The sequence below is a fragment of the Thamnophis elegans genome, chromosome 3 (assembly GCF_009769535.1).
Source record: "Thamnophis elegans isolate rThaEle1 chromosome 3, rThaEle1.pri, whole genome shotgun sequence".
NCBI classification, from domain to species: domain Eukaryota; kingdom Metazoa; phylum Chordata; class Lepidosauria; order Squamata; family Colubridae; genus Thamnophis; species Thamnophis elegans.
The window spans coordinates 138652584-138666945 of record NC_045543.1 but is presented as its reverse complement, the minus strand read 5'-3'; the positions used below and the strand labels follow the sequence as shown (position 1 = coordinate 138666945).

The 14362-nt window shown below is 43.7% G+C and overlaps 1 protein-coding gene across 1 annotated transcript in view; it reads right to left on the bottom strand.

Moving 5' to 3' along the window:
• LOC116506258 (unconventional myosin-Vb-like) overlaps window positions 1-14362 on the bottom strand; it is a 276128-nt gene that overhangs the window by 77182 nt on the left and 184584 nt on the right. Inside the window, 3 exon segments of the mRNA XM_032213906.1 lie at window positions 656-796; window positions 6233-6314; window positions 12581-12846. Coding sequence (XP_032069797.1) covers window positions 656-796; window positions 6233-6314; window positions 12581-12846 — 489 coding nt within the window.

Here is a 14362-nt window from a genome sequence, read left to right as displayed (position 1 = left end):
GAACTGACTCAGATTCTTCGGAAATAGTCCACCTGTTCCCCCACCTGCTGACTTGTTTTCATCAAAAAGCTCGTGAGATGATAGCACAAGAGTTCTTTTTTTTATAAGACTATTTTTTTTTATTTTCCATTTTCATAACATATAATTACATGTATACTATTACATAGCCAATATCATATTATATTAATTAATAATTACATCAGTTCATCTTGCCATCAACTCCCGGGGGAAAAAAAACTAAAGAAGATATTAGCTCTTCTGCTCTCCATACACCACTTTCTTCTGCCTCTCTCCTCCCCCTCCTTACCTCCTTTCTTCCCTCCATCATCCTTTTCTACTCTACTTCCCCTTCCTTTCTCCTTCTCCTCTCTCCTCTTTCCACTCCTCCTTATTCTCCTCAACTCCCCCCCCCACTGCCCTCTCTCCTATCCCTCTCTTCCTATCTTTCTTCTCTCTTCTGCTTCCCTCTCTTCCTCTCATTCACTTGGTGTATTTCAGCTTCTGAGCAAACTCCATTCTGTGCTGATGGTATTTATACTTCCATATCAATATACTTAACATATCTTAGTTTTAAAGACAAAATAATACGATAGCACAAGAGTTCTTGAAGATATCACCTTATGACAAGCAGATCAGGGGAAATTTGTTTTTTTACCTTACATTCTTCATCCAGCAAGTCCAGGATACCCAGCTTAGCTTCTATAAGGTCTATGCAGGGCTGATTGTCATAAAAATCGATGAGTGTCCAGGGAATTTGCTCTCTCATGTATTCATCTTGTTCCAATTTAAAGACATGCTGTGGCAGAGAAAGATAGTAAATATTAAGCTGTTATCCCCAAAGGCTATTTTCAATGAACCCCAAATACAGGTAGTCCTAGACTTATAACCATCTGTTTCGTGACCGTTAAAAGTTAAAATGGCACTGAAAAAAAGTGGCTTGTGACCATTTTTTGCACTTCACTGTGTCACATGTTTGTTATAGGTTCAGACAGTGAGGAGGTTGGGAAGGAACATGGGCCAGTCCTGGGAAGGCTCCGACGAGGGCTCTGCGTTGGAGGCAGAGATGGATCCAGGGCAGTGGTGGATTTCAAAAATTTTTAGAACCTCTTCTGTAGGTGTGGCCTGCTTTGTGGGAGTGGTTTGCCAGCCATGTGACCATGTGGGAGTGGTTTGCCAGCCATGTGACCAGGTAGGAGTGGCTTGCCAGCCATGTGACTGGGTGGGCATGGCCAACTTGTAAAATGTGGTGAAACTCACTTAACAATGCTTTTGCTTAGCAACCAAAATGTTGGCTCAGAAACTCTGACATTTGAAGCACGCACGTTTTAAAGCTGTCAAGTTACAAGACCCTTGCACCCCTAACCCTTTAGAAAAAAAACCCCAGGGGTGTTCAAACTTGACAGCTTTAAGACTTGTGGACTTCAACTCCCAGAATTCCTCCTCTCTCTCTCTTCATCTTGATGATGTAAGGGAGCTGGAACTGGTTCTAAATGGCATTGTAGATTTGTGGAACCTCTTCTATAGAAGAGGTTAGAACTGGCAGGAACCCACCCCTGGTCCAGGGGCATCTGACAGTTATCAGTTGCCTTCGGAGCAGTGGGGCAGAAGAACAGCTGGAGCCTGTTTCCAGTGTGCACATGTGCACAGCTGCAAGAAGGGAACAGCTAAAGAACAAGGGCTGACTTGGGAGAAAAGCCACAGGTGGACGGTGAATGGCCCCTCCCATAGGGAATAAAGAGGAGCGAAAGGGGAGGGGAGTTTGCAGGAGACAATTAGTTCAATTCATTAGGGTGAAGATCTGTTCCTGACTTCTTGCCAAGGATTGTCTGCTACAGAGTGGCGTTTGGAAGATATCGGCCTGGCAGCTCTCCAACCTGATAAAGGTCTGTAGTTGTGAAATATCATGAAAGACTGTTGGCGGGGACTTTGCTGGAGAGGAATTCACTTTAAACTAAATAAAAGGGGTTTTATCGGGACGAGGAGTCGGCTCCGTGCTTTTGGAAAGCTTAGGTCAGAACAGTGTTCAAAACTCAAATACATGGGAATTGGTCTCTATTTATGAGGTCATGTGATCACCTTTTACGACCTTCTGACAAGCAAAGTCAATGGGGAAGCCGGATTCACTTAACAACTGTGGTCTAATTTAACAACTGCATTCATTCATTTAACAATCGAGCCAGAAAGGTTGTGAAATGAGGCAAAACCCAACAGCGCAACCCCCCATTTTTGCATGCTTTTTTCGCCCTCCCCAGCATCTGTGGTCGTAAATTGAGGACTATCTATAATCACTGGAGCCTAATTGGCTGTTTAAAAGCTTAGAATATATTGGATATAGCTCGTTGTTTATTCTCCAGATTTAATTTTTTATGGGGGAAAAACGCCCCCGTTTTTGCCTTGCCCCAGCCCTGCTGAAGCCTGCAGAGTGCTGCTGAGGGCTGAGGAAAGGCAAAAAAGCCTCCGTTTTTGTAAAAAATGGCCAGTTTTTACACAAAAACAGGGGCATGTTTGTCTTGCCCCAGCCCTGCTGAAGCCTGCAGAGTGCTGCTGGGGGCTGAAGGAAGGCAAAACAGCCTCTGTTTTTGCAAAAAACGGCCCGTTTTGTGCAAAAATGGGATATGGCGGCGGGGCTTCAGGAGACCAAAAATGGCTGCATTCTATGTATAAGATGCACAAACATTTCCACGCTCTTTTTTTGGTGGGGGGGAGAAGGTGCGTCTTATACTCCGAAAAATATGGTAACTTTCTTTGGGCATTTATAATTTTTGCACATTACAGGCTATTTATACTGAATGCAATAAAAAGGCAGGAAAAAAAAGGAATTGGAGAAAATAAAATGAAATCCTGAGCCATTTAAGCATCTCAGAATATCAAATCTATTACTCTCTAAAGCTGCAAGAACATTTTTGTTTGAACACACTAATCCTTTTAGATGCATGTGATAATTACTCAGCTATAGGTATCCTGCACTTTAAAACAAAAACCTGAAAAAAGGTTTTTGTAGTTAACACTTAACTACAGGAAGTTCTCGACTTACAGCAGTTCATTTAGTGACCGTTCAAAGTTACAACGGCACTGGAAAAAAGGGACTTATGACCGTTTTCCACAGTTACGACCTTTGCAGCATTCCAATGATTATGTGATCAAAATTCAGATGCTTGGCAACTGGTTCATATTTATGACAGTTGATGTGTGGCCCGGGGTCATGTGATCCCTTTTGTGGCCTTCTGGCAACCAAAGTCAATGGGGAAGCCAGATTCACTTAACAGTTGTGTTACTCACTTAACAATTGCAGTGATTCACTTAACAACCGAGGCAAAAAGGTCGTAAAGTGGGACAAAACATACTTAAATGTCTCAACAACAGAAAGTTTGGGTTGAATTGTGGTTGTAGGTTGAGGGCTGTATGTATGCAATAAAGTTTCTTGATTTTAGGGTGTTTCCACAAAAACTGAGGAAGTATAAGAAGCCATACAGTGAAATCAAAACAGCAGATTTCACCTTAAATCTTGCTGTTATTATGGTTTGGTGGCACAGTGGCAACAGCAACTGAGATCTGGATTGACCCTTGATATGGAGTCATGCTCAATTTTAAAAATCAGGGATCGTGTATTTTGTATTGCAATAAATGCAAAAAAGATTATAGTAGAACAAAAATTAAACACATGCATAAAATCTACACATAAGGATAGGACTGTTAACAACTTGAAATCACCCACGAGTAATAGCTGAATTGCTATAACATGAATCACTTGTAAGGATCTGAAGATATAATGTATTAGGCTATTAAGAAAACACGCAGCAGCAGACAGAATTTTCGCAAGGATTGATGAATATCTTAAAATAAATATTTCACCCTATCTGTCAATCCGGTGCGATATGTGTTGCTGTGAAGAATTGCTTTTAGGGACTTTTTAATTACTATGCAAAGTCAATAGGAAGCAAAATGAGCAAAATAAAGCAGAAAATCAGTAGAGTTGTTTTTTTTTGTTTTTTTTTTTAAATAACATTGGAAATTATCAAAAAAGCCACAGGGGAGATCAAACTTATAGAACTTTTGTAGAATGGAAACAGCTAAAAATCATGAAGATCTGAGGAACACAGTCTCCAAGTAAAGGGAACAGTGGTGGGCCCGGCATCAACCACATGGATGAGCATGGCACACAAATGCGCCGTACGTTCTTGTGATGCCTCCACAATGTCCCAGTGCTCAGCGGAGCATTGCGCAGGCAACGTACATGCCATGCACATGCGCAGAAACGCCAAAGGCTTAAAGGACAGGTAAGGTGCTCAGAAGGGTGGGCCCTCCGGAGCACCGTACCGGAACGGTACCCAGTGCTCCGGGCAGGCTCCGGTACGCAACCCACCACTGAACGGGAATATAGTGCTAAGGATTGTGTTTTTTAAAAAAGAGACTAGGACAGCGTGCCATAAATGGGGGGAGCACATGGGGGGGTCGTGTGCGGGCGTGCCGCACCCATAATGCAATGTGCGACCCCCCCAGTGCGCATGCACGCACTACAGGCACGGACCCCCCATTTTTGCATGCTTTTTTCACCCTTCCCAGGCTTTATAGGAGCCTGGTGAGGGCGAAAACAACCTCCCCTGCTCCCCCGGAAGCCCTCCAGAGGGTTCAAGGACCTTCATGAGGCTTCCCTGAAGTCTTCGGAGCAGTCAAAACGACCCTCCGAGCAAACCAGAAGTCCATTCCCAAACTTCCGGTTTGCCCATAGGGCCGTTTTTTTGTGCTCCGGAGGCTTCAGGGAAGCTCATGAAGCCTCCGGAGGGCCTCCAGGGGGGCGGAGGAGGCTCTTTTCGCCCTCCCCAGGCTCCTATAAAGCCTCTGGAGCCTGGAGCCTAACAAATGGCTCCGCATGCCACCTGTGGCATGCGTGCCATAGGTCCGCCATCACTGGACTAGGTCAATGATGGTGATCCTTTTTGGCACTGTGTTAAAAAGGGAGGGTGCGCCCTCGTCGGGGAAGCGACCCGGAAGAGGAGCTGCCCAGTGCGCATGTGCTTGCCAGAAACTGGAACTTCCTGTTTCCAGCACGCGCATGCGCACCGAGCAGCTCTTCGTATTTCTGGCATGCATGCGTGCGTGACAATCAGGTGGCCGGCGCGCATGCACACATGTACACCTGGAAATCAGAAGACCAGTTCTTCCCGTTTACGGTACTGGAACACACCCGAAGACTGGCGGATCATCGTGTGCGCATGTATGCCAGAAACGCAGGAGAGTAATGGGCGGGGCCATGTGTGCCGGGTGACATGGTCTGCCTGCCATTTCAGGCACACGTGCCATAGGTTCACCATCATGGGACCGTGACCCGTCAAAACCGCGCTCGACTAAGCCGCGTCCAATTAAACTGCGTCGCTGACGCCATCAACAGGGCGACAACAGCCAGCGCGGAGAAAGAAGGGCGCTTTAAATAGCGCTTTGAAAGCAAGCCGATTCAACTTAAGGTAAGGGTTAGCTTTAGGGTTAGGTTTAGGGTTAGGTTAAGGGTTAGGGTTAGGTTAAGGGTTAGGATTAGGTTTAGGGTTAGGTTAAGGGCTAGGTTTAGGGTTAGGTTTAGGATTAGGTTTAGGTTTAGGGTTTACAGCGTGCTTCTGTCTCCGCGCTGTTGTCGCCCTGTTGATGACGTCAGCTACGCGGTTTAGTCGGACGCGGTTTAGTGGAGCGCGGTTTTGTGGTGGAACCTCATGGGACTAGGTATAGGGGCATAACTTTAAAAAAATCTGCCGTACTTAAATTGAAGGAAATTTAATTTGCTTTTTCTTGGTATTCCAATAATGTTTGGTTATTTATTAAGGAACTGAGGAACTCTCAAAGATTATGTTGAAAGAAAATATCTAGCTCACTCATAAAATTATTATATCATTATGTAATGCAAATATAGTGGGGTTCCCAATCTGAAATATTATTTTAAAGGATTTCAGCTGAGACAATATTTGCAAATCAACGCATTTTCACAGTGGGAACTCACATAATTCCCATCTAGTAAACAGAGCTCGTTAAAAATTTATTTGCTTTTTAATAGCAGTTCTATGTAATGTAAATAGAGTCGGTTAATCCCTTTTGCAAGACAAACTTCATGAACATGTTAGTTATTCCTATATCTTATTCATTTACTACATTCTTAAAACATTTTAGTCAAGGCACATTTTGTATATCTTTGTATTCTTTGGTTCCACCCCGAAAGACACTAACATAAATTTACAATCCAAATTACCAAATTGAACTGCTGCTGTAATTTTTCATTGGCGTAATTGATGCAGAATTGTTCAAAGCTATTATATTCAAAGGTCTCAAACCTGCAAAAGAAAAGAATATTCTTTAAAAAAGGATTTAAAGAAGAGTTTCTGGAGAGAAAAAAAATAATTCATATTTACGGATTAATTATTGTACTATTTTTATAAACCACCTTGGGAATCCGATTTGAGAGAGTTATTAAGATGAGGTCGATAAATCAAAATTACTTCCAGTTTAGAAATATCAACGAGAGCTTAGCTTAAATTTTCCCAATCCAGAATCCTACAGATGCATGAATAGCTATCACAGGATGCAATTTTGGAGCTGTAATTCCAATATATTTGGGGAGCATTATATTGGGGAAGAAACGTTTAGGCTAACAGCCCCATCAATATCACTCACTGTCTCCTAGCGCAGAGGGTCCCCCCCCCCCCGGGGCCACCGTTCAGTACCGGGCTGTGGCCCATTCAGAACTGGGCCGGGCAAGCAGTGGACGAGTGTGTGCATGCATGCAACTCTATTTGTTCAAGCAGCGTGTGTGCCCGCCACTTGCACAAATGGAGCTGTGCCCGTGCTCGCCCAGCACTTACATGGAACCATCTCCTCTCCCACTGCCAGTACCGATCCACAAAGCCAGTAGACTACCAAACGGCTGTCCTAGAGACCTATCCTATTTCCAAATTTCAATGGGTAGAACACCGACCTAGTCTCTGGGCATAGGAACCATAATTTTAAATTTCTCACAATGACACAGTAACAAGGAATTAGGGAAAATGTTTAAGTGCTTCCCAACCGTCTAACATTTTTACCATATGAAATCCAAGTCTAGAATGAACTATTTGCAACAGATTCTTGAGGGAAGGAGGGGGAGGGAGGGGGAGAGAGAGCGGGGAGGAGAGCAAGGGAGAGGAAGAGGGAGGGTGGAAGAGAGGGAGCGAGAGAGAGAAGGGGCAGCCTTTGAAGAGTATTCGGAGACTTCAACTCGTCCAGAATGCAGCCGCGCGAGCGATTGTGGGTGCACCTCGGTACACCCACGTTACACCTATCCTCCACGAGCTGCACTGGCTACCGATCGGTCTCCGGATACGCTTCAAAGTGCTAGTCGTAACTTATAAAGCCCTTCATGGTATTGGACCTGGGTACTTGAGAGACCGCCTGCTGCCAATTACCTCCCAAAAACCCGTCAGATCTCACAGGGTCGGCCTCCTCCGGGTTCCGTCTACCAGCCAATGCCATCTGGCTACTACCCGGGGGGAGGGCCTTCTCTGTAGCAGCTCCGGCCCTTTGGAATGAACTCCCCGTGGAGATCCGGACCCTCACCTCTCTCCAGGCCTTCCGGAAAGCTGTCAAAACCTGGCTGTGCCGGCAGGCCTGGGGTTGATGAGTTCCCCTCTCCTCTCGACTGGTATGGCTGTGTGATTTTCGTGTATTTTAATTATGTGTTTATGTTCCCTTTCCCCTTTGAGTTGTTCGCCGCCCTGAGTCCCTCCTGGAGAAGGGCGGCATACAAATAAACCAAATAATAATAAATAATAATAATAATAATTTGAAGACATCTGTCAGCCTCTGCTTCGCTGCTGCTTTTCGGCTGCCATTGAAACGGGGAGGGAGGGGCATGGTAATTGGGAGGGGAATCATTATGTATTGGAGGATTGTTATTAGGAGCTGTCCTGACCATCTATCTGTGCATGTGGAAGAAGGGAGTTTCCCGCCAAGGCTAACTTTCCAGCATTCCAGCCTGATGATGCTTTTTGAAGACATCTCCCACCTGACGGTTGGGTGAATTATTATTGGACTATGAAATGGGGTGCCAAGGGGAGGGGATTGAATTATACATGATATCTATTGCTTTTGCGCCTTTTTACTCAGACTCAGCTTTGCTTTGCTACTCATCGTTTGTAATTAGTAAAAGTATACTTAATTCTAAAGCATGGAGTTGAGTGGTTTCTTTCTTGATTATTAAACGAAAGAGCACCTGACAGCATCGGTACAACACTATTAAAATATCTTGAGACAAGTTTGAATAGTTTATTATTTTTGGTCTGATAAAATCCTGAGCAAGATCTATAGAGAAATAATACCACTGGATACCAAGCAAACGTCGAAGAATGAAAAGGGGGGAAAATGAGATTCTTTCTATTCAACTATGAAAGATTATCAGACGATGAAGGCATAAGTACCAGACAGCTTTCATTAGGCCCTATAGATAAAGGGCTTAAAATAGCTTTGCACTGCCATTTTAAGAAGATTCACATGTAACTCCAAATTCGTATTTAATACAGCCACGTACTCCTCTGTTGTGAAGTGTAACAACTTAACTGAAACCAATCAAGGAAAACAAAAAGTTTTAAGATAATACCATTGCATTTTATGGTTTTTAAGCATGTTGCTGTAATGGAAATGCAACATCCTGTTTTGAAGTCGATTAACACAATGTCTTTCTCGAGATACAGTTTAATACTCTCGCGTTCTTTTCAACTACGACTTTTGATCTGGGCTTTGCTTTAATGGATCGGATTCCTATCTACTGTCAAATAAAGTAGGAATCCGATTGCTTCCTGCTACTGTATGAAATCTAATGCTGAAACATCCAGAGATTCTGACTTAACACTTCCCAAAGTCACTCATCTGAATCAAATTTGGATCTCAGCAAACAAAACACAAGCTATCATCCTATCGAATGGCTCCAACAAATGTTTGTATGTCATGCTGTTAGAGAAGGGAAAGGGGAGTTCTCTCCAAGGATACATCCCGCAGTGGCATTCTCTGTGCCCAGGAACAGGAATCCAATTTTGTCTGAGCTTTAACATCCTTATTATGAATAAGGTACTTATCTCCAAAATTATGTGGCCCAGTGATGGCTAACCTTTCCGCCCCCCCCCCCCCAATATATTTTTATTATTTTTATATTTAAAACAATGCAGTACTGCGAAGTCGAAGTGACAATACATTCACATTATATACAGCTAGTCTCAACCCTTAACAATTATACAGTTTATTCCAGTCTTGTCACCTGGTCTTATGCCAGTCATAAAATCTATTCCAGACTTCAAAAATATTCTGATTCCCCTTTATTTTTAAGTTCGAGAGTCAGCCTATCTGCTTCCGCACAGGCCAATCTAGTTCTGATGGCGTATTTTCTTTTTTCCAATATTGTGCATAAGTTATGCGTGCCACAGTTAGTACATGTATAATTAGATAAAGTGTATCTTTCTTAAACCCCTCCGGTATTATACCTAGGAGAGAAATTTCTGGTTTAAACAAGATTTGGTCTCCCACCATTTGTTCTAACCATAATTGAATCATTTTCCAATATTTTTTTTGCTTCATTGCTCGTCCACCACATATGATAAAAAGTGCCTGGTGTTTTTTTACACTTCCAATGATGGCTAACCTTTTTGTCTTCGCGTGCCAAAATCACACACATGCCCACACCCATAATGCAATGTGCCCCACCCCTCTGCGTATGAATGCATGACTCCCCCCTGTGCTCCTTCCACACATGCCAGCGAACCCCCGTGCCCCGTTTTGGGCCTAGCAGGCCTTCCTGAAACCAAAAATGGGGCGTGAGGGGGGGTGCCGCTCCCCTGCCCCCATGTGCGCATGAGCCCCCTGCCCCCCGCATGCACCCGTAGCCCGCCTGCACATGCGTCTCCCATATGTGCGGCAGAGACCCCAAAATCAGCTGGCTGGCAGGAGGCACGTGCACATGTGTGGTGAAGGTGAGCTGTGTGATGGCTCGCGTGCCCACTGAGAGGGCACTGCGTGCCACCTGTGGCAAATGTGCCACAGGTTCGCCATAACAGATGTCTTCTTCTCCTGAGCCAAGGTGGCGCAGTGGTTAAATGCAGCACTGCAGGCTACTGCTATATCAGCAGGTCAGCGGTTCAAATCTCACCGGCTCAGGGTTGACTCAGCCTTCCATCCTTCCGAGGTGGGTAAAATGAGGACCCAGATTGTTGGGGGCAATATGCTGACTCTCTGTAAACCGCTTAGAGAGGCCTGGAAGGCCTATGAAGCGGTATATAAATCTACTGCTATTGCTATTGCTTTCAATAAATCTGATTAAGACCAATCTGGAGGCACTTCACTTTGTTGGCTAAGGGTGGCAATAAGGGCCTTGATGCACCAGTTGCTTTTATCATAGTCGTCCCAAAGGTGCTTTTTGAAGAGGCAAGTGGATTTTCTAGTTTTTCTTTGAAGACATTCCGTTTCTCATCCAAGAAGCTTCTTTGGCTCTGAGAATGGATTCAGAATGGATTCTGAGAAGAGCTGAAGAAGCTTCTTGGATGAGAAGCGAAACGTCTTCAAAGAAAACCCAGAAAGTCCACTTGCCTCTTCAAAAAGCACCTTTGGGACAATCACGACCTGGATGACTGAGAATCTCCATAGACTTTTATCATAGACTTCCTGCTTCATCTATCAAGCAACAAGTGGAACCATTTAGCTCATAACCAGGTCATAACCATTGTAAGAACTCCTGATAAATAATCTTTATTTTCTTTCCTCTTTAAGAACCGCGGTGGCACAGTGGCTAGGGTTCACCGACAAAACCGCAAAGCCCTTATCCGCGCCGACATAAGCGCAGAGGGCAAATCCACGGCATCTGAAGCGCTAAGGAAAAAGGCGACCCTAGCGCGACGACATAACCGCGGAGGGCAAATCCGCGCCTTCCGAAGCACTCAGCACCCTAACCCTAAACCTAAACCTAACCCTAACCTAACCCTAAACCTAACCCTAAACCTAACCCTAAACCAAACCCCGAAACCTAATCCTAACCCTTATCTTAATTTAAATCGGCTTTCTGCCGCCGCACTGTTTTAAAGAGCCCTTCTGTCACCGCGCTGTTGTCACCGCGGTGATGACGTTGCGGCTTTAGCGACGTGGTTTTGTCGCCGCTATTTTGACGAGCGCGGTTTGGTCGGGCCATGGTGGCTAGAATGCAGTAATGCAGGCTACTTCTGCTGAACACCAGCTGCCAGCAATTTGGCAGTTCACGTCTCACCGACTCAAGGTTGACTCAGCCTTCCATCCTTCCAAGGTGGGTAAAATGAGGACCCAGGTTGTTGGGGGCAATAAGCTGACTCTGTAAACCGCTTAGAGAGGGCAGTAAAGCACTGTGAAGCGGTATATAAGTCTAAGCGCTATTGCTGTTGCTATTATTAAAGCCATAGTTTTTGTAAGAAGCCATATACAGAAAATTAGAATAACGTGCAGTGTTTCCAAGATCAAAATCTATATTTAAAACAACAACAAATGCTTTTGTGCCTCATTCTTGTTTCCAACTTATGTAAGAGACTATCCATCCCTCTTCTTCTAAAGTGGGCTGATTTCTACCCATCTCTTTGCAATAGTTCCACCTGCTCCTACCGTATTGATTTTCTCGACCTGGGAGAATTAGCGCACTCACATACTTTTGACACTGGAGACAGGACAGACCCTTTCCCCTGTGCACAAGAGAGGGATAGAACAGTCCCTATGATCACAGCACAACTTATTACACACTTCAGCATCTCAGGAGTCAGCCTGCTCCAGCTGTGCTTTATCAAATTTGACAAAAAGCAACAAACCCACAAATTGACTTTGATGCCAGCATGCGAGACTCCTCCCTACAACTTGCTCTACAATTTCCAAGTGTTGCTCTTATGCTCTGGCAAGTAAGAGGAAAGAGCCACACCACAAAACTTACTAAACTCCACTGCCTAGAGAAGATGCAAGAAATAATATAATATAATAGATTGGAATGGAATAGGAATAGGAATAGAATAGAAATAGGATTAGAAAAGAATAGAATAGGAATAGAATGGAATGGAATGTAATAGGAATGGAATGGAATGCAATGGAATGGAATGGAAAGGAAAGGAAAGGAAAGGAATGGAATAGGAATAGGGATAGGGATAGAAATAGGAATAGGAATAGAATAGAAATAGGATTAGAAAAGAATAGAATAGGAATAGAATTTAATGGAATAGAATAGAAATGGAATAAGAAAAGAAAAGAAAGGAAAGGAATGGAATGGAATAGCAATAGGATAGGATAGGATAGGACAGGACAGGACAGGACAGGACAGCACAGGACAGGACAGGAATAGGAATAGGAATATGTATAGGAATAGGAATAGGAATAGGAATAGGAATAGGAATAGGAATAGGAATAGGAATAGGAATAGGAATAGGAATAGGAATAGGAACAGAACAGAATTCTTTATTGGCCAAGTGTGATTGGACACACAAAGAATTTGCCTTTGGTGCGTACGTGGGAATGCCAGATTGATCCAAATACATGCAAAAGGGTGGAGAAACAGGATTTCGAAAAGCTTGTTGCTCACCCATAAATGTCCAGCACACCAATAAAAGAATGCTGCTTGACCGTCGTGTGCAAGGCCTTGTTGATATGCTGCACAATCCAGTTGAACAGCTGGGCGTAGATATGCTTGGCTAGCGCATTCCTGGCGTTGACGGCTTGTTGGAGGGACATATTCTTGATGTAGGTTTCCGAAGTGGTCACCAGCTTCCGATGGCAAAGCCAGTGTTCCAACTGACTGTGCTCCACTCCCAGTAATCTGCAAAAATGATGCAGGTGTTCATCTTGGTTCTATAGGATATAAAGAAAGACATCTGATTCAGCAAAGCACACAGTGGAGGTTGACGTCGCCTTCTGGATCTCTGGCTAATTACTTTCTTTTATAGTGTATGGCATAGAACACGTGGATATCAATAATAAAATAATGTAGAAGGAACACATCATACTATGATACATGAATGATGGAAAGATGTAGTCAATTTTGTAAGGTTTGGGGAATTCAAGAAATTATATATGATATAGGTTACATTTTAAAATACAGTGATTCCTAAGAATAGTTAAGTGGTCTATATATTAATATCTAGAGCATTTATCCAATTAAGCGCAATATCTGTTAGTTGGAGAAAGTCTGGAAGTTTTCCTCCTGTATAAATCGCAGCAACTAACTCCTATTCAACTTCTTACAAAAACTATGGCTTTAATAAAGATTATTAGCCCTGGTGGGTGGCATCGAAACCCACACATTTTTGTGTTGGGTTAGATATTTCCCTCCCCAGAATCTGGACGTCCGGTAGTCCAGTTTACATTCCCCTGCGACTTTACATCAAAGTTAGCATTATGAAGCTGTTGTGCAAGGATCAGTGGGTGGTTCCTGGATAAGTACAATAGTGTAGAGGAGAATTGGATTCTGACCTTGATTGTTTAACAATATAAAAACCAAAAGCTCTTTCCCTTCACTTAGTCAAAATGAAGACACGGTCTCTCCCAATCCATTATTCTGTTTACAGGTACTCCTCGACATAATAGGATAGGATAGGATAGGATAGGATAGGATAGAATGAAGGCACCTTGGAGGTCTTCTAGTCCAACCACCTGCTTAGGCAGGAAACCTATGACCACAAAAACTATGATCACAATTGAGCCCAAAAGTTTATGTTGTTAAGCAAGATATTTGCTAAGTGAGTTTTGCCCCAATTGTTAAGCCAATCACTGCAGGTGTTAAGTTAGTCACACGGTTGTTAAGCGAAACTGCCTTCCACATCCATTTTGCTTGTCAGAAGGTCGCAAAAGGGGATCACATGATCCCCGGGACATGGCAAAGGTCATAAATATGAGCCAGGTGTCAAGCATCTGAATTTTGATCACGTGACCATGGGGGATGCTGCAAAAGTCGTAACTATGAAAAAGGGTCATGTCACATTTTCCAGTGCCGCTGTAACTTTGAACGGTCACTAATCGAACTGTTATAAGTCGAGGACTACCTGTATACCTGATCAAGCATCACAGACAGGCTTACTGGGGTTGAGGGTGAGTGATTGTCCTTGTGCCCGAGGCGGGATTAAAACTCAGTGTCCCAGTGACCTGGGGGGTCTTAACTGCTACATCAAATTGGGTCTCCAATTACTGGTTTAAAAAAATAATAATAAAAGGAATCGCTATTTTGCAAGTATGCCAAATCTCCTAAGATCTCTGTATTCCTCATGAGATTCTCAGGAGCCAATGCAAGAAACTTGATGGGATTTAGATTATTTTGTAAACTATTAACAAACACGGGGGGGGCGCGAGGGGGAAGGTTAAAAATGGCACC